Genomic DNA, 21984 nt, shown 5'->3' with positions numbered 1-21984 from the left:
ACCGATGCAACTTTTTGGGTCTATGTCCAAATCGAAAAATTGTAGGCATACAATGATCTAATTATCAAATATGATTTTTTTTTACTATAAGGATTTTTACCGTAGCTAAGCATAGTCTGGTGCAACTGCGTGGCGAAGGAGGTGAATAGACAGGCAAGCGGCAACAGCAGACCGCCCAGCAGTGCGGCTAGCCGCGGCGATCGACGGCGGCCCGCAACCATGGCCCCGGCGGCACGGGACACTCCCAAGCATATTGCTCCTGCCCATACTGTACACAAAACACATTATGAATTGCTATCTTATCTTTCCTTTTCTTTTCACGAGTTGAACACGAAACGGGTGAGAGAATATTCTGGCTGTTCGTAACTTATCAGTTTTTTAATGTAAAATACAGTTCTGATCACGATAATTGTGAATACACAAATAAATTACCTACTCACGGCATAGAAAATAAAAGTGAGTTTACAGTTCTCACTCATTCATTAGTGATACATAATAAAATAATAATTTGTATGGCTGTTGTGGTTGTGGTTAAACTTATCTATGTATTCTCTCAGTTATAACTTGATTTGATAGTTTTTTGCCTACGTCCTATCAAAACTTCACTGGCAAGAAACTACTTATTTAGATTCTAAGCCAACACAGCGTACACAGTTACACAGAAATACATACGACAGACTTTTTATATCTCCGACTAGAACCGTATGCCTTTTTAAAATAAACAAACGTACGTGAGTTGCAACAAATGAGGAGTGTGCCTAACATGGTCCGCACGAAGTCTCGTACGACTTGCACTGTCTCACGAGAGTCACACGAGGTCACATCATTTTTATCGAGACCACCGCGGAAGCGAGTTACATACTCGTTGTATGAATAAAAAGACGAAACGGAAAGGCATCTGTAAGCTTGCTCTTGGCTTTTCGCTGCCACCTTAGAGAAAAATTGAGGCGATGGAATGTAACATTTTTAGAAATCCTTTATTTTCTTACTGACGGAAAAATGTTTGACATTCTGAAGAACTATTGAAATTCTGGTAGGTAAATAAAACTATCTAGGTATTCACCCGTAAATTTGTAAATATCAATTTTGTCTATTTTGAATATTTTGAATTGCTTTGCAGAATTTGCTCTCCACTCTCTGAACAATCTTGGATAATTGGATATCGATATGGGTCGTTGGGCAGCGGGCGAATGAAAATTTAGGCTCGAATTACCAACAATTACACTGAAACGTATTCGTGTTTACGATGAAAAAACTGTCCTTAATGACTGTGTACTTGCTTGGAAATAAAAGTAATTAGCCGTCCTTTGTCAAGCAACAAAGATAATTCTTTTACTAATTTATCTAAAGGCCTGTCGCGATTGCGTGTCATTACCGTTATGAATCGCACAATAGGCTCATTGTGCTTCCCGCATAATGCCGCGTTCGATATCTCGCCTCTTTACCCTATTATTTATGCTTTGCACCAATTACTTAATTCTAAAACTCAGTAAAGAGCTTAGTTGATTACTGCTCGAACAGCTTGCGATGACATCAAATGAAACAGCAATTAGGTTTAACTGGTCGTCGGAATCTCAAAAGGTCTGTTTATTACGAAATATTAACGAAAACGATTGAAGGGGTGGCTCCAACCTCTAAACATTTTGAAGCGTGCTCAATTGACGTGACGGAACGTAAATCTTAACAAAAACAATCTGGGGTGGTGAGGTTGTAAGGTTGTCACTGATTGAAAGATAATTTATTTTGCTCGTAGCCTGTGCCGAGGCATTTAACGCCGTGCAAAGAGCCCCAAACGGTAGCCACAGCGGCGCTTTCAAGCCACCACCTCGCATCGTATCCGCTCACCACCCGATTACCGAACGTAGCTTAACTCGTTAGCGTCGCTACGAAATTCCAATTTCAGCCTTAGCACAGACCTGACAGAGTTATGATCGGACGCTCCGCCCACACGACTGACAACAAAGACCGCGCTCATAACCGAAATTACTTCTGCCTCTTAATATTCAACCCAGGTCGTGAATCTTGGAAAATTAATTCAATAAATCAGGTCGGTCCACAAATACCGGTGACTGGGAAAGTTCATTTACTTCCCCAATCTTAAATTTTGCTTGTCGAAACGCGACGCCGCGGGTTGTTAACATAAATTACTTTGTAAAGTAGAAATACATTATTATTTACGATTATCAAAAACCGCCTTCAAAAATAAGCGCGTTACAAAACACGGAGAAACTAAAAAGCAAAAAATAATAAACCTTTGAATTCAGATTTCTTATCGTATTGCAATAATCTAAACATCCAAATTATAAACAAATCAATTATTTTTGCAGTCGGTACCAGACCTGTTCGTCGCCTTGCTATTGCCTGTTTGCCCCACCCAACCATACGCAGGCTGGCACCGACTCCAAAAATAATTGATTTGTTTATAATTTGGATGTTTAGATTATTGCAATACGATAAGAAATCTGAATTCAAAGGTTTATTATTTTTTGCTTTTTAGTTTCTCCGTGTTTTGTAACGCGCTTATTTTTGAAGGCGGTTTTATTTTTTGTTAAAAAAGTTTATTTATTTGTTGATTTTTAGTGGTTCCTATTGATATTATATGTATCAGTCCGAATATATGTACACTAGTGAAAGAATTATCCTTTAACTCCTAACCATTGAGGAGTTGACCTTCCATCATCAGCTCAGCCACATAAAATTATTACCATCAGGCGTAAATACTGGTTTACCTTTGAAAAATACACTGAAAACATTACATGTGCCTATAACATTTGAAGAGTTCCCTCGATTTCTCCAGGATCCCATCATCAGACCCTGACTTGGTGCCAATGGGACCATCTCGGGGTTATACCCGTTCGATCAAAAAAAAAATTTTGAAAATCGGTCCACAATTCTCGGAGATATCGAGGAACATACATACAAAAAAAAAAAAATAAAAAAAAAAAACATTCAGTCGAATTGAGAACCTCCTCCTTTTTTGAAGTCGGTTAAAAATGATTTATAATATCCGGTGCTGAACAATACTGGCAGCAATGGCGGTCGGTAATTAAACTTAGGTACTAATTACACGGATGCCGACACACCAGCAATGCAAGAAGTTTTCTTAATGGGCGTCGTTTGCATAAAAACGTCTTTACAATTTTAGACAATAATATAAGTATATTTTACGTTCACCAGCCTGATATTGAAGAAAAGTCTTATCCCCGTTGTTTGTTTATTTAAGTATTTCCGGAGGGCTCCGTTGATAAATTACTTTCCGTTCCGACTGTCGCACTGTTCTCATCGGTCTGTATCACGTTTTCAAAATGTTTTTTCCCCAATCTTACAGTTCATCGGGGAGACGCTTCGTGTTTTGCTCATTCTATTGATTGCTGTCATTTGTATTCGGCGCAGTGAACCCTAAATAGGTTCACACATGATGATACAAGCGCTCAATAGTGGTTCTGCGGAAACGTTGATTATTATGGTGTGATTATTCTGCTATTTCGATGCGTGGAGCGGCGTTGCTTTATAGTTTCGGTTAGATTAAGATGGTGGGCGATTAGGCGAGATTGGTTGTTTGTGCGATGTTTACCAGCGTGGTCGGCGGTGGGGCCTAGATGTTTGAGGGCGTAGACGTGCAGCGCGCCATACGCTAGCTGCAGCCCCGTGGACAGGAGGTGCGCCAAGAATGCTGCGCCGCATACGATCCATCTGGAATAAAAATTGAAATTAGAACGGATGGTCCGAAGCAGCTTAAAGCACAGTTCGAATTCGAAACTTAGCAGTCGGGAGCGCTAAAAATGGACAATGGAACGACCTTTAGTACGGGGTATATTGGGATCTCTCAGGTTTCATTTCGCTTCATTTACATCATTAGGATGGGGACTAGGATATTACACGGCTTTGGCAATAAGTCTAAACCAAATTGTATTCTACTTTTGAAAATTGCTTTACGGTCTCGATTAAACTAGTAATTACTGAAAGTTTTGACAAACATTATCATTTATCACAAGTAAACAAATAGGTAATTGTCAAAAATATTATTCGTTGTTTCTCCATCTCTTTCTGTAAAAGAGGAAGAATATGAATGGGAAGAAAGGAATTCGAAAAGTCCGACGAAGACACGATTTAAACATTTAAACTTCAAAGGCATTGTATTTAAATTTAGAATTCCAGGGCTAATTCAATTGTTTTAAACGTCAGACGCTCAAGAATCGATTACCTGTTACAGTATTTACTGCAGCCCTCCTGTTCAGGCACGTGCCAGAGGCTTAATTTGAAGTAACTTGATCGTAGCAGAGAGCAATATCTGAAGGACTGAAGGCCGAGTTTTGAGTTTTGACAGCTCGATATCGTGAAATTAGGTATTGTTAGGTATTATGTCAACTACCATGCAATAGGCATATGTAAGTAAGTATAACTTGGTTTCTATCGCTCTTATTTCAAAAATAGCACTTGATTTTCCAGATTCTCGAGTGACAAATCGAGAGCCCGCAATTCAAAAATCAGAATTCCTGCAGAATACCAATTTGGAATACTTCCTTCGAACGAATTTGTTTACAAAGTTAATTTCCATGGTGTTAAATGTACCTACAAGTTAAATATTTTAACGAGTGTTCGTTCACTAATAGCAAAAAAGGAAGCAATAGGCTTTGAGTGTTTTCCAGTAATCGCTTTCTACTTTTTATAGTCTTGAGCGAGGAGTTTTAGTTGGAAAATGTTTTATGATACCTAATTAGCTTTCAACGTTTGCAATAAGGTAACATGATTTTGTTTAATTTAACCCTTAAATGCATGGATTTTTCTTTTAACGAGATATTAATATTTGTGATAGACAATGGTTTTCTCACTCTAGAAAAAATAATAAAAAAATATTTAAGATAGATTTTTATACTAAATCAGTGTTAGAAGTCTTGAATAGGCCAAATCTTATTTACATATATAAATATATCGTAATTGGTAAGTTTTATTAAAAAAAAAATTCTACTATTAAAAAGGTAGGTAAGGTGGTTGACAGTGGGTCGCTGGTGCACAATAGGTCACGCACACTACGACGAATCCAAATACACTATTATTAATTTATTACGCGCCATGGATACCTCTGGCCAACACGTACCTACTAGCTCAGTGCCCACGGGACCGCGCGAACAGAACGTCGTGTGCAGGTGTGAACGTGATATCACTCCGCGGGCAACATATTTACGTAAGCTGGAATTTATCGTATAATTTCGAATTATGTGCCATTGAATATCTTGTTATCGTTTTTATTACTACCTTGATTAAAAAGCTATTGTGTGCTTTAACATTTTCCGCTGTAAATACTTTTTTGTATTTGTTTTTAATTATTTAATTTTTTTGGCGTGTGGGTTGACACTGGGTCATATGGATCAAGTACACAATGGGTTAGATTTAGTACACACTGCTATGTTACAGACTGCTGCGAAAAAGGACCTGTAGAAAAGAAGGCGGAATACCAAATGAACGAGTGGAAAAAGCATTGGCTGCCATTAGAAAATCTTGGAAGACTATTTTTATGTGGCTCTTACTTATGTTGTATGGTCAGAAATATTCATTTCAGAAATATTGATCTCATAAAAGCATTATGAGTAGTTAATTATTTATATACGCATAATAATTATTGGTCTAATTTTCTTACATTATAAAGTTTAAGTTAGATAACAACCAATATTTATTTTTGTTTTATTGTATGGCGGTTGACAGCTTGTAGTGGCCGAAACTGAAAATTCATAGAAATTAGATCTTTTAGTTAGATGGTCAGTACACCTATGTTACTAGGTTTGATATTTATTATTGACTATTTTAATAAAAAATAATACATGTTCTGTTTCATTATTTTTCCCCTTGTCTTTCTGATATGATTCTCTTTGGTCCACTGTGGACCACTGGTATATTCATTGTTCACACCCCCTGTTGCACAGTGGATCAAATTCCTTTTTTTTTTAAAAGCGTTAGTGACCCGACATGGCTCATAATACAGCTTTTAAACCACAACACAATAAATCTTAAATAAATTATGTATATAAGAGTCCACACAAAATGTAAATATGTCAAACCTTTCCTGAGATATGGCCTCTGAAAAATAGAGTGATCCACTGTCAACCATCTTACACACTATCTGTGGAAACTCTATGATAATATGTTTAAACATAAACTAATCACTAACTCCGAAAAAATCAGCCTAAATCACATACTAAAAATCGCCATCGTCCTATTTTTTTCCGCCATTTCATCTTAATCCTTAAATAATAAATAGTAAATCATTGTATTATTTAATTTATTTGTTTATTAAATAATAATAAATAATGAATAATAGTTAAGCAATAAATGTGATTTTGGATAGCTACATATCGAGCCACGGGCCATCAAATATATGATGTATATATACAATACATCACCATGCATTTAAGGGTTAAGGGTAAGTTACGTACATATAAATGAATGTGTGTATGATGGTTGAAAGAAATTTCCTCCTAAAAAATTAAGCAGAGAATTAAATCGAGGATGAGTAGACATTTATTTTGTTCATGCGGTGCTTAATTACATTACAGGAACAGTTAAAGAAAGGGAAAATATTTATCTTTAGAGTAATTATGTCAAATTTCCTCTCATGCATTCCTGTCTCTGGTAAAAACACCGGTATCGGGAATACATATTAAATAGGTACTTGTACCACATTAAAACACTTGTGCAATCACCGCAAATCGTAAAAAACTTTTAATAATTTAGCTACTTATGTGTATTTAAGTGTACTCAATCAATCATAAATATTCGATGTCATAAGCACTCACTGGCCATAATTAAAGCTGTCTGCATTCTACGGTTCTTGCTCGCGAGTCTTCTAGGAAGCTTGAACTATTACGTTAATTATGTAGTTGACATTAGGAGCAATTTATCTTCGCGATGCAATATGAAAATAATTATATGTAGGTAGGTATTTATTCGAACCAGTGATGTAAGTATTTTATGCAGTCGTTTATTAATTTGTCAAAAAATGCATATTTAGGCAATAAGTTTTACAAATGATTCGCCAAACTGGATTACAACAGCCTGACAGATGACGAAGCATTCGTTTTGTGTCCACTTGAAGAAACCTGCTGATGAGATGATAACGAAATGCGTATAAAATATTTTTTTTGTCTGTTGTATCCATCTCTGTATTCATTACAATTTTAATATGTAGGTAAGGTAGTCCCTATTTTAAGATTGCCTATTTGATATTCATATCTTAGTATTTTAAGATTACTTATCTAAATTAATAAACGGTTATTCGACCAATTTAGTATTAATAACTTTGTAAAATCCATTGTTAATCACGATAACTTATCAAGCGTAGTTAACCCAACGGACTTATTTGTGTTAACTTCTCCAATATTGATATGTAGGTAAGGTAGTCCCTATTTTAAGATTGCCTATTTGATATTCATATCTTAGTATTTTAAGATTACTTATCTAAATTAATAAACGGTTATTCGACCAATTTAGTATTAATAACTTTGTAAAATCCATTGTTAATCACGATAACTTATCAAGCGTAGTTAACCCAACGGACTTATTTGTGTTAACTTCTCCAATATTGATATAGTTGAAAATAGATTTATGAACATTGTTTGCAGAACAAAGGAAAGTGAGGAAAAACAGACGGAGGCCTATTTTGCCTAAGGAATACATGCTATTCAAAATATTTTTATCCCATCTGCCTATAATTTTACCTGTTGTTCGACGATATAATGCATCGTACGCTCCCTTATGATTACTTCTAATAGATGTACCTATACCTACTATTTCCTTCACAAGATTACTCCTGCTAGATATACCTACTAAGTTCCTTGTTTATCAATAAAACATTAGGTTCGTGGAAGTGGAAAATTGGTTGCTAAGTCAGCAGGAAGAGTAAGCCGCCAAACTTTTTGATACTTCGCCTTCAAATATTTATTTGGGTCCGATGAGTTAGCTGATACGCTTTCGGATTTACTTACAAGTAAGTCGGTATTAATAAAATTGACGAAACTTTTAGGTGATGGAAGTTTAGTTATTGGATCTCACTAACATAGAATCAGGTCGTGTTAAAATGTTATCTTATACTTCGTAAAGCGTACCTTCTTAAGCCTTTCATCGAAGGTTTTATTTTCTTTTGGGCACAAACCAAAGGATTATTGTTGTAAAATTCAATTTAATTCTTTTGTTCAATTCAATTTAATTCTACAAAAATAAGCCTTTGATTGTCTTTGACTGAAGTCAATAACTGTAAGTATGTAGGTACATTTCTTTGGAATAATTAATAAGAAAACATAATAAATAGACTTTGCTAAATTAGTCATTTAATACCAAAGTAGGTCCGAGTTTTACAAGGGAAGGAAAACCCAGGTTTTGCACACTTAAATCTCTTTAGTTTTTTTACGATTTGGTCTGTCCAACAGTGAATGACATTACAAATATTACAACACAACTAACTTAATGAACTTTTTAGTCCTAGAGCTGTAATGCGCTAAAATACTCTTTTCATTTCTAAGTCTCAACGGCGTTCTACGTGTTGGCTGCATTGACTCCGCCTTCCACAGGGTCCGGAGAGTAATTGTCCCGCGATGGGAAAGACATATTAAATTAAACACTGATTACCCAAAATGCCAACGATGTAGGTAGTACACTTACATTATCAAGTCCATTATCAATCTTCTTTGATCTATCCTCCAATACATTTTATCGTTGAAAATTATTTTAATGCTTTAGAGCTTTTAATTAAAACTTAACAGGATTGACTGTAAGGGTTCATTAATAATCATTTTGTTAAGAGATTATGAGAGTTGAATGATGCTGACGTCGATACATTTACTTGTGTACAGAGTATTCGAACTTTTTAAATGAATTTCAGTGATTAGGTAGAAGTTTAATTTTGTTCTTATAAGAGTTATAAATAAGATAATAATAAATCACTACATTCACTACGTTGGCATTGAGAGTTTTAGTTGTAACGGTGCGTCATTTTTATAGGGTGTGAAAATTGAAAGTTCCAGGTTTTTGGCAAGTAAAACCATTTTAGGGTTTTCTAACTTATGGCCTTACTAGCTTTTTCCCGCAGCTTCGCCCATTTCACCTCCTTAGGAGGTGAATTTTGAAAAATCCTTTCTTAATGCTCCTCTACACCCTATAAGGAACCTACGTGCCAAATTTGGAATCTCTAGAACCAGTGGTTTCGACTGTGCGTTGATATGTCACTCAGTCAGTCAGTCAGTTTCTTCTTATACACCGTGTTTCCGGTATCACTGAAAACCTCAGACACCCCAACTGATTTTTATTTTTTTAAACGTATCTACAATATTCATTTTTTAATTTGATGATTATTATTTTTTTAAATTGAATATTTAATTTTCTGTGCAGCTCTACTCGACTTTTAACTCTACACTCAATAAAATAATTGCTAGCTACCATCGTAAACCTTAAAACTGATTAATTGTGTACGTTACTGCAACGACATAAGGTTTACCAATAGACAGCTATGTCACTGTAAAGCACGTTAAACTGTGTCACAGTAAACTTCAAATTGGACAGGTGACGCAGTAAGCAAATTTAAACCTAACATTCAAAATGACAAGGTTGTAATTAGGTAAGAGTTCAATTTGTTATGACTTATGATAAACTTTAAAATTAAAGTGACGCACAACGTCAAACTCGTAGCGGAAAAAATAATCGTCCAAGTAACCAGCCAGTATTAATACCCCTAAATACTGAAAAAGGTATACAACCTCTAGCAATATGATATGCACAATGTTGTATTACGAATTTGTAGAATGGGCACGTAAACAATAACTAATAATACAAATTAAAACAAAAAATATTACCCCCATCAAGATATAGCTCAATCGATTCTACTCTCGATTCTGAACAAACGGTTTTCAGGTTTTTAGTGTTAAGTGAAACACGGTGTATATAACAACATAACAACAACATACAATCACGCCTGTATCCCATAAAGGGGTAGGCAGAACACATGAAACTACTAAAGCTTCAGTGCCACTCTTGGCAAATAAGGGGTTGAAAGAAAACGAAACTGTGACATTGCAGTGACAGGTTACCAGCCTCTCGCCTACGCCACAATTTAACCCATAACCCACAGTCGCCTTCTACGACACCCACGGGAAGAAAGGGGGTGGTGAAATTCTTAACCCGTCACCACACAGGCACTATATATATTTAAAAAAATTCTTATATATATTTAAAAAAATTGGCAAAATTGAAACAGCTTGTATCATCAAACAAGGCAATTTTATTATAGGTCCAAGCGACCGGAACATGGAATAAAATTGCCATCAATCAGCGAAAACATGTGAAGACGCAGTAAAGTAGGTATGTCCAAATATTTGTGAGCATCTCGACTGCTCCGATATCTCATGAGAACTGTTTATACACACCAAGCAGCACTGCAAGCAAGCAATAGTATATTGTGCAACAAGGGAGGTAAAGGGGATTTTGTCGACGAGTGTTAATAACTCGCGACAGCCGCAGTCTGGAGAGAGTTATATACACGAGTTTACAAAATCCTTACCTCCTGAGTTACACACAATATTTTTCATCACATTTGAGAGAAAAACACACAGAAAAAATCATAATAATTATCCTTCAATGAATGGCGGTGTTGTACTGCCCGTTGCTATGGCAACGCGCTTAAGCGCAAATCGAGATGGCCGTCACAATTTCCTGCCAGATTGCAAATTATAACGATTTATCTACGTGAAATTTACAAAATAAATGTAAAATGCACTGAAATAATTGTAAAACATAAATAAAATGCATTTTTCATACCGTATAATATTTTTTTATAGCTTAATAGTCAAATTTTAGTTGTGCAAAAAAAATCCTTGGCTGATTGAAACATCCTTTGCCTGAAGTATTGTACGGCTTGTATTAATTTTTAAAACGAAATCCATTACTCCCTTGGGAATAAAATAGTACATTATTCTTCAGTACACATAGACGCAATGAGACCTTTAAACAGCAAATGTGATGAAAAATTATATAAGCAATATCCAAATTGTATCAATGGATCGAGTTGTCGCGAGGGACATTTCCTCCGCATGTCAACTTGTCAAGCAAACTACGATCCCGAGTTTACGATCTGTCCAGAACACTCTGGAACCCCTTTAATCCCAAGACAGGTAACCGTGGCATATAAGTTCACTGTGACAACTTGGAAGCTGATTAGGATTAACCACTAGGTGGGATGACAGCTTGCAAATGTTCAAGTTAGTTTATGAAATAGCTATAGATGCATACATTAAACAGTATATAATTACAATTAGTATAATGTATGTAATTGCCCAAAAATTTTATCCATACTAATATTATAAATGGGAAAGTGTGTGTGTCTGTCTGTTTGTCCGTTTTTCATGGCAAAACGGAGCGACGAATTAACGTGATTTTTTAAGCGGAGATAGTTGACGGGACAGAGGGTACATAGGCTACTTTTTGTCTCTTTCTATTACCCCATTTACTTAAAATGGGGGGTGGAAGTTTGTATGAAGCATTCCGCAATTTTCATATTTAACGCGAGCGAAGCCGCGAACAAAAGCTAGTTATAAATATAAAACAAAGATCGTTGGTCTGTTTGGAAAGAGACATGTATGGGGCCCTACAGTCTGCTGACTTCTTTTTCCGCACAGGCTCTGTTTATATTTAAATTTCAATATTATAGACATTCACGTATTCTTCACTTATTTTCTATTAAAATATAAAGTGTTTCGTATAGTCAAGTGTGAAAATAATAGGTACATATTTTCGAATAATATGCGTAAATTCGCCGTCAATAGAAATTGTCAACAATGTAAACAAACCATTCTATAAAATATCAATATTCCAGCACAATTTTATTATTTTAAAGGTTGAGGATCATAATGTGATATGAATTGATTAAATAATACATGGGTTTAGCCAGTATCTGATGAGTTAGAATGGAAATTAAAGACATTTTGACTACAAGGTATTAGGCTTTTGAATAACTTGTGACCTATTTTCTTACATATGTATATATCACTTAACTGTTCATATCACTTTAGTTTGAATCCCACTCAAATTCCAGCCTCAGGAATAGCTTTCTCCAAACTTGTTTTATCCATCGCGATTTGGCAACCGGGAATACTGTGATAGACAAGAATCCAATCGCCCTAAAATAAATACTTCTGAGAACGCTGAAAAAGGATACGGAGACGGATTTATTTGGTGTGAGCTATACATATATAGTTACATTGTACGTAAGTCGTAAACTTGACATTCGTATTGACTATCTTAGGTTCGTTCAGCAATACATGCTTTTCGCTGTGTACTTAACACAGCAAAAATGAGTGTACAAGTTTCTAATGGGTTGGCAAAGCGCATGTGACACTCCTTGAGTCGCAGGCGTCCATAGGTTACGGTGGCCGCTTCCCATCAGGCGGGCCGTATGCTTGTTTGCCACCGACGTAGTATTAAAAAATGCGAGGATGGAGGACGATCGGTTTTGCAATCAAACGTTGTCCTAATTATATTCCCGAAATATTAACTTTATGGAAAATACATCTAAAACGAGTTTTATACATATACCTATGCTGGTATTATAAAAAGACCCGCGTAGAAATCCTTTACATATAATGTAGGTAATGATTTTCACATAATTTGATGAATATATTTATAACTTTGCCCTGGCATATAAATAATTTCGAATTTTCCAATATTGTGATAGATACAATTAAAATTCTGGGATGTAGACAGATTTTTGCTCCTATTTTTACAATATTCATAAACTAGAAAAAAACAAACGAAGACTATAGCTATGACTGAAATACATCAAATTCTATACAAAGTGCTCGCGAGTCGCGAGGAACCCACAGGAGCTTTAAATGAATTTGAACAATTTTTGGCGAAAACATTTTTTTTGCATTTTTTTTTAACTATTTTTGGACATATTTCCGCACAAAAAGTAAATGTTACTCATAAAGTTGGCTCTTAAAACGAGTTTTATTTTTTATTTTTTTTATCTGAAAATCTAATTTTTTAAACGTTTTCCTTGTCACTTTTTAACATCTATCAATGAGGACTGTGAGACTCCATAATGCTCCATAGTGCCCCATAATGGCGCAGTTGTACTGAGTATCAATAATATATATGTCGCAGGGAAATGGCCAACACAGAGACTATATTTTTTAAATTGGCAATAAATCTGAAACTAGGCGATCATAGACAAGTTCATATGATATTTTATTCTTAATATGCGATCAAGAATACGCTGTTAATGTTGAGCGGGTTCCTCGCGAAAACTGTGAATAAATATTATCTTCAGAAAAAAAAATTGAGGACTATGTTTAGACGAAAGACTAGTTTCAGTGCGGTCGTCCCCTTTTACCTCTTTTCTAACAGCCACCTATTTGAAGCATGTGGAATAAATTCAAGCGTAAAAGACTTTTTAATTAATAAATTGTAAAATACTCGGAGAAAGAGATCCCAGCACAGGCATTACCACTGGGAAAGAAATAAAAGTTAGGGCTTAATAGTAAATTGTGAGATTCATTCCGGCCGCGGGTTTGGTTTGGTTCGATTGGAAATCGGATACCGCGAATTCATTTAAATAAACAAACAGAGGGATCAATTTCAATTCAATGAGCCTCCATAATCTTTATAAGTTTGCTTCGGTTGCTTATTTTTGGTTTTGTAAACGATATTATATATCAATAATAACGACTGCTCATCATGGCTAGGGATTATGTATAGATACTTATAATAAGTTTATGTGAAACCGAGGAATTTCGTCATTTGTCGAACTCTATTTAAAACATTCCCTTTTAATTTATCACCACTCGTTTCGAGTTCCTTTTCGGGTATCGTATTGTATGTACTTACTTTAGTTTGGTATTGTTTTATTTGGGATTTCAATTATATTCAAAATCATTGCAATCTGTTTTTCTTTCCTAATATCTATTTGAACATTCGACTTTGATACTTACACCAATAAACGACACGAGTCGCCTTCGTGGGCCATTTTTTTCAAAGTTGTCCACCCCACTTTTTTTAGATTTGGAAATTTTTATGTGTTTTCCACTTAGAATCGCCAGCTCTTTCAATCCTAATAGGAGAAAAAAAGTCCGTTACCACTTTTTCATACATTTTGTATGGCGGTAACGGAATGGAAGGTTCGAAAAAAATGTATGGAAATCTTGGGACACTTCTTTTCTCCTATCAGGATCGAAGGAGTTCTCGATTCTGAGTATGAATCGAATCAAAAATACCCATATTACAAAAAAAGTGGGGTGGACAACTTTGAAAAAAATGGCCCTCGTACAAATTTTGACTATTTTGAGATCATAAAACCAGTCAGTAGACTAATTATTTAATGAAATATCTAAATGTTTCTGTCGGAAATTATTCAAACTGCGACAGACTGACAGCCACGAAAGCTGGTACTTAAACACGAATTCATCTGCCAGGAAAATTATGCAAATATAAAATGATTTAACATCGAGATTAATGATTTAACACCTTTATAAATTTAACACAATAACAAAATGCTACTTCAGGGTTTAACGAATGCAACTCACGTGACTTCAAATCAATCCATTCAATACATTTCTATTATGATAAAATTTATCACTATTAGTCCGTTTTCACATTATTTAAGTCAGTAAGGATTTCAATGGAAAAAATCCAAGATGGCGCCTGTAATGTATGGGATATCGGTCCTACATCCGATATCGGATTGGATAATGTGAAAACGCACTTAGGTTTAATATATTCTACTCGTACTTGAGTGCCAAAGTAACGAACTTAAATATGGTTCGAAAGGCAATATAAGCGCAGCCTACTCTTGAATGTTTTCCCGTCGTGTAACAAAAACAATCAATATTGTTCTTTATCGTATCTATTAGAGAGTGAATTGCAGAAGCGCTGGCCGACCTCCAATCAGATAGCGCAATGGACTTGGAAATTAAGGCGAGATGATCTGTCAAACTAACCAAACCAAGGGGGTGAGGTGCGCGGCGTCCGGGCCGCCCCGCCTGCGCGGCTCTGTTCGCTTGTCGCACACGGGAATTCAAATTCGCGCGGCAGCATGACACAGACGGATCGCAGTATAATGATCGCCGTATTTTAACTGGGCTTTCTTAGTTTTTTCATGAAATAGGAGGCAAATGAGCAGCTGTATCGCCTGATAGTACCTAAACGATCACCGCTTATTTTTTTTTATTAGGTTTCATCATTTGTGTAAGTAATACGAATGATTTATAGTTACAGTATGTTTGGTCAGCGTTGTCGTTGCTTTTAAGGACGTCCATAAGCTACAATCAATTTTATCGATTTTTTCGGATTCTCCAACTGCCATCGTCGAAACTTAGCTACAGATCGACAGGGTGAAATGAAAAGGACCATTCAAACTTTGCATAGTGACTTTTGAGGTCATTTTGAACAACTTTTATTAAGGGTCCAAAGCTGAAACCACGAAAAAAAAATTGGATGTTCCATAGAAATGAGCTGTATCATAACAGTCGAAATGATTACAATAGATTTTTTTTTGCGTTTTCATCATTAGTCCCATAATAAATAGGAGCATAATTTGAAAATTACGAGTTACAATTATTTACCTGCAAAGACAATACTCTGTGGAGAATTTTATGGAAATATACCTACTTCTCCTAAACATCATAACTGTAACTTTTACGGTTTTCCTGAATATATAAAAAAAACCGAAAATGGGGACATAAAAATGGGGAGGCGGGAGGAGGAGAAAGATTAACATCTCGGCGTGTTTTCTACTTTATGTAGAAGTTTTTTCTTATAAACCTATTGTTAACGGAACACAGTAACCATCAGCTTCTTTGACCATAGACTTTATGTAAAAAGATATTATGTCATGTCACTGTTGTTTAAAAAGACACATAAAATTTGTCAGTCGTGAATAAATAACGCTTTTTCATTTTCATATTGAAAGCCTTTAAGCTGTATATATGCCAAAGTTTCGAATTTTATTCTTGTTATTTATGAACCTACAACTTCAAACATGATGAAGTCACTCAGCCAGTCACTGATGAAATCTGTGCTATTTATATTAAGATATGAATAAAATCTAAATTATGAAAACTATGCAATTGAAACTTTGTCTATTTAATAAAGTTGCTATTGATATCATATCCTGACAATTATATTTATCTGTAAACCAGACCCAAAATTCGACAATTCAGAAGAACGACAAAATGCTTCAAGAAAACAGCTTTTCTCTTCGCTTGACTCGTGTTGGCGGGGGCACTACCGCCACTACCGTACCTCCAAATGGAATACAACCCAGCACAGGATAAATTATCAATACCATTCTATGCCTACCTTGAATTCTCAAGTAATATTCATATCAAGTATCGACTATTGTCAAAGGAGTCAGACAGCTTGTTGAAGGATTCATATAATCTTGCAAATTAGACAAATATCTTTAAATATCAAGTACCGTAATCATACCACCAAATAAAAATATAAAAAAATTGTCCAGCTTTATCAATGTATGATTATGGACTTTCATCAAAATTTATTGAGAAGTTAAAATACTGAAATCTTTTAACTATTGTGGAAAAATGGCGATAGTTGTCAAACAAAATTTCTGTCAGGCTGGCCACATGTTTGGCATAGACACGGAAAAAATATAGACGGAGGGTAGCACGATCTAATTAACCTTATACCAAATTTTGAAAGACAGAAATACCTACCGTACCTGATCTTCAATCAGTACTGTACCTACCGCCGCCTTTTCTTTCGAACGATTCAATATTTTTATGAAAATTTTTCGTAAGTTTGTTCACTAGCTGGACATCAGTCATATATTTTCTAAGTGGAAAAGTTGTGCTGTAATGACGTCACAGACCCGTCATCTAGGGGTTTATAAAATCTATGATGTTTAGATATCGTAAATGTCACTTGATAACATCATATGAAAATGAAATACTTACGTGCATATATAAATTATCATTTTCTTACCTTTTCACGGGCTTTGATTAGAATTTTCTTTATTTATTTGTTTTCTAGCACGCAATTATTTTTTCTGCCTCCTCAAAGCTTTGTTCCCCATTGTTTTAATGTCACGTGACCACGCGGAGAAAACTGACACAGGTCCATCCTCTGAAAGCGCCGCCGCGCGACTGAAGAGGCCATAAGTGCCATCGAAAATGTTTTCAATTTCAAAACAATTTAAAAATTATTATTTTTTTTTGCAGAAACAGGATTAGTAACAGGTCTTAAAATTGGGTTCATAGTTGTTCCATCTTTCCTTTGCGGATTTGGTAGTATTTGGTAAATATTATATTATTTTAATGACGCTACCGGCACAAACTCATCAGATTCGTCTAGATAATCTTATTACCTATATATTGATGTAAAAAACAAGTCAAAAAAGTTCTTATCATAGCCATGGGAACGATTTATTGTTATACTGGGGACGCTATTGCACAACACCCTGCATTTTATGATTAAGCACTGAGACTTGGCACAGGTTGTTCCTTGGGTGGCCCTGAATAGATAAAGATCGGGAGGCATTGAGAGCCCCCCTTAATTTAGGAGGGAAGAGGGGGGGAAGGCTGGCGCCGCCGCGCTTCCTTTGAAACCATATTTCTCTAAAACTATACAAAATAGGGCATGCGATATATCATTTTCGGATAAATGAAGAACGAAGAATTCATTTTTGGAACAAAAAAAATGTATTTTAGAACAAAAATATAAAATAAAATGGGAAAATCTGAAAACGAGATTTTTTTTTATACATATTATTGCACATTTTATGAAAACTGTAATGGTTTTTTCTAAATAAAAAATATCATTTAATAGCTACATTTATCTAGTTTTAGAAAATGTATAATTTGTTATAGAAGTATATTATAGGACGAGTGATAAAAAATAATTTACATCGCCCGATAGGGTGATTTGAATGCTCATTTCAATAAGTTTTGTCAATGATTTCAGGTATAATCACTATTTTTAACACACGAAAGCCGTAATCATTGTAGTTTATGGCTATTTTAGTGATTAATGTACTTAGAATAAAAAAAAATACAAAAATTTTAAAAAATATTAAAAATGTGATAAATTTTTTTAACATTATCCTATTTTGTTCTTTCTACACAATATATATCTAAAAGCAATAAATATCAATAATAAAAAGCCACATTTATACAGTTTATAAAAATATATAGTTTGTTATATAAATATATTACGAAACGCGAGATAAAAAATAATGAAAATGAAAATTTTAATGTACGGGTCAGCTTGCATTATTCGATGAGGTGAGGTAAAGGTACTACCCGCTATGCAGTGGAGTTCGTCTAGTAATACAGAAATATACTTATTCTAATAACGTTTACACATGTAAGTATATCACGACCCAGTACAGAAAATTGTAAAAGTCCTATAATATAGTTTTCCCCTCACTAGCTCGGAAACACGTGTTTTGTCCTTTAATACCAGCGGGTAAAAACGCATTTTATCCACTAGTGAGTAAAGTAATTTGACCTTGAATAAAGTCAAATTAACTGCTTTAAAATTGATAAAAGTAGGTGAATCTATGAATCAAGATGATTTACCACCTTTGGAACTACTGGAAGTAGTGATAAACGCATTTTTACGTTGTAGTTTCCTCGCCATAGTGAGGGGAAAAGTTTTGTGTTACACTCGGGTGCAAATGTATTTTACTTCTCGTGTATTAAAAAACTCGCAAGTTCAAGATTCTATTCTCGAACCACTCGCTTCGCTCGTGGTTCAACTATAGAATCCTTTCACTTGCTCGTTTTTCAATTCCACACTCGGCGTTAAAATACAACTTTGCCCCCTTGTATAACAAATAACTTTTGATTGTAAAATAAAATTGCATGTGACTTCTATTGCAAAAAAAATGTCTTAATCACGTTCTCCTCTCCTAAAGCAGTTCTGCATGCATAGGCTTGAAGATTTTTTAGTTTACTAGCAGAATTTAGTTACTTCCTTTGGGCCCCCTTAAATCGGTTTTACCCATCCATAAAAGATAAAATAAAAATCGTCATATTCTTCCTTTCAGTATCAATGACAGTTAGTTATTGCGCAATAGTGCCATAAAAAATAAACTGGATTCGTATTAGCATTAATGATTTTTGAACTAAGACATTGCTTTTGTACAAAGGAGAACCTCAAAAAATGGTCTGACTAGACGAAAACATGTGTATCGGGGCTAGTACTCAAGGCTCTCAAAAAGTGTAGCTATTTTGAGATACTCGTATTCAAATAAAACAACATGAATAGTCTGAATTTAATTATGTATATATCACAACATCCACTGCATAAGCACATCAGCTCCGAACATTTAATTTAAAAGTCTTTTTTTACGGTTGCACCTTACGCGGAACTGTTTTTTTACACCTGCATCCGACAATTTCGAGGCATATTTCTGCAGCAACAGGCAACGTTGCGGGCAAGTAGGCTCCCAAATCCCAATTGTTACAGACTTTCGTCCAGCCACAAGTAGCAAATAATGGCAAATTTTGAATTGGGTTTAGTTGACCCCATACATGGACACCTTGATATACCTATAACCCTTACAAAAATGGTGTAAGGCAGCTTTTGTCGGTGAAATGCTGTTAATTTGGCGGTCTTTTTTAGTTAATAACTATTTTCGGCACTCGTTAACCAAAGTACATGACGCAGATCTGGAATAATAAATATGTCAAGTAAGAATTATCCATAAATTATGCAAATCATATAGATAACTACTATTTCACAAGATGTATGTATTAGGATCAGATGTATATATGTGACCTATCATATCAATCGATCATTTCATGTAATATAAATAGTTAAATTCAGACTATATAGGAGTATGTTGTTTAATTTGAAGTACTCTAAATAACTACACTTTTTGAGAGCTTTGAGTACCTTTACCTCACCTCATCGAATCATACAAGCTGACCCGTACCGTACATCAAGGTCGCCCTGCCACGTCACTTTCATTATTTTTTATCTCGCGTTTCGTAATATATTTATATAACAAACTATATATTTTTATAAACTACATAAATGTGGCTTTTTATTCATATTTATTGCTTTTAGATATACATTGTATAGAAAGAACAAAATAGGATAATGTTATAAAAAAGTTATCACATTTTTTTTTTAATTTTTGTATTTTTTTTATTTTAAGTACATTAATCACAAAAATAGCCATAAAAGACAATGATTACGGCTTTCGTGTGTTAAATAGTGATTATACCTGAAATCATTGACAAAACTTAATGAAATGAGCATTCAAATCACCCTATCGGGCGATGTAAATTATTTTTTATCACTCGTCGTATAATATATTTCTAGAACAAATTATACATTTTCTTAAACAAGATAAATGTAGCTATTAAATAATATTTTTTATTTAGAAAAAACCATTACAGTTTTCATGAAATGTGCAATAATATGTATAAAAAAAATCTTGTTTTCAGATTTTCCCATTTTATTTTGTATTTTTGTTCTAAAATACATTTTTTTTGTTCCAAAAATGAATTCCTCGTCCTTCATTTATCCGAAAATGATATATCGCATGCCCTATTTTGTATAGTTTTAGAGAAATATGGTTTCAAAGGAAGCGCGGAGGCGCCAGCCTTCCCCCCCTCCTCCCTCCTAAATTAAGGGGGGCTCTCGATGCCTCCCGATCTTTATCTACTCAGGGCCACCCAATGAACAACTGTGCCAAGTCTCAGTGCTTAATCATAAAATGCAGGGTTCCCATACAAGACATAGCAATAGCGTCCCCAGTATTAAGAGAAGAGGTAACTTTGGAGTCATTTTCTATCGAGCGAAGTTGTAACTTTCATGTTGTTCAACTCCATAACATACTCACCAGATCCTGAAATTTAACATATATCGTTTTCAGATTTTTCTATTGCGTTTTCCTATGTTTTTAACGGCTTCAAAAAACGAGTGCGCGCAGCGTCTATGGAAATATATCGCCTTAATGGGCGCAAATAGTCACGAATAGGAAGGAATGGCTGTACTGGACAGGGTACCTAGTCAACGACACAGCGGGATACAATTCGTAAGCGTATCGTAGCTAGCCTTCCTTATCGCTCTCCTGTAATCGCGCGACAGAGCCAGACTTCTTTTCGATCGGCACGTCGCGTCAACGATTGCCGGCTAGGCAGGAAGGGCTTAGTGCAGCGGCGTATGCTGAATGCACGGCCATTTGATTTTATTTTGCACTTCTAAAGGCTGAAAAAGTATTCAATAACGAGGGTACATTGACTGACAACTTTGATAGCTTGTCGATGGAAGAGGGTTTACCTTTTGAGTTTTTTAGCGCTTTTATTGCTTTTGCTTCGTAGTTTTATTGCTTTTGTTCAACATTGCAATGAAAATACTACCTATTACTGGTAAATATTAGTTACTAGCTTTTGCCCGCGGCTTTGCTCGCGTTAAATTCGAAAATTGCGGAATGCTAAATACAAATTTCCACCCCCCATTTCAGGGAAGTGGGGGGTTTGAAAGAGACAAAAAGTAGCCTATGCCACTCTCCGTCCCTTCAACTATTTCCACTTAAAAAATCAAGTCAATTCGTCGCTCCGTTTTGCAGTTAAAGACGGACAAACGAACAGACACACACACTTTCCCATTTATAATATTAGTATGCATTAAAAAGAAACTACCACAAGAATTACATTCCAACTCCCACAATTTTGCATGCGAATTCACAGTAATAATGACATTTCTTTTATGCGTTTATAACCTTGTGTCGAGCTGCGGCGGCGCAAAGTAGGCATGGTGCGGTGCACAGCTCTCGTCCCAGCCACTACAGTAGTTACAGAGTATAGTTACCCCCAACCCCCTCCGGGTAGAAGTGGTGCTTGATGGCCCGTGTGACGAGCTCGCAGCGAGGGCACGGTACGATGCAGAGACCGCAGTTCTCGCTCCTTCCTACACTTCCCTACAGTCATCTAGCACAGTTGATAGTTACCCCCAGCCCCCCTCCGGGTAGAAGTG

The 21984-nt window shown here is 35.4% G+C and overlaps 1 protein-coding gene across 2 annotated transcripts in view; it reads right to left on the bottom strand.

Moving 5' to 3' along the window:
- LOC125231137 (monocarboxylate transporter 4-like) overlaps positions 1-21984 on the bottom strand; it is a 110415-nt gene that overhangs the window by 10088 nt on the left and 78343 nt on the right. For both annotated transcript variants that reach the window (XM_048136498.1, XM_048136497.1), the window contains 2 exons: positions 3575-3693; positions 101-268 (listed from right to left, as the gene is read on the bottom strand). In XM_048136498.1, coding sequence (XP_047992455.1) covers positions 101-268; positions 3575-3693 — 287 coding nt within the window. The remainder of the gene's footprint in view (positions 1-100; positions 269-3574; positions 3694-21984) is intronic.

This window comes from Leguminivora glycinivorella, chromosome 11 (genome assembly GCF_023078275.1).
Source record: "Leguminivora glycinivorella isolate SPB_JAAS2020 chromosome 11, LegGlyc_1.1, whole genome shotgun sequence".
In the NCBI taxonomy this organism is placed as follows: Eukaryota; Metazoa; Arthropoda; class Insecta; order Lepidoptera; family Tortricidae; genus Leguminivora; species Leguminivora glycinivorella.
Note: the sequence above shows the minus strand (reverse complement) of the source record. Positions and strands in the feature narration are given on the sequence as shown.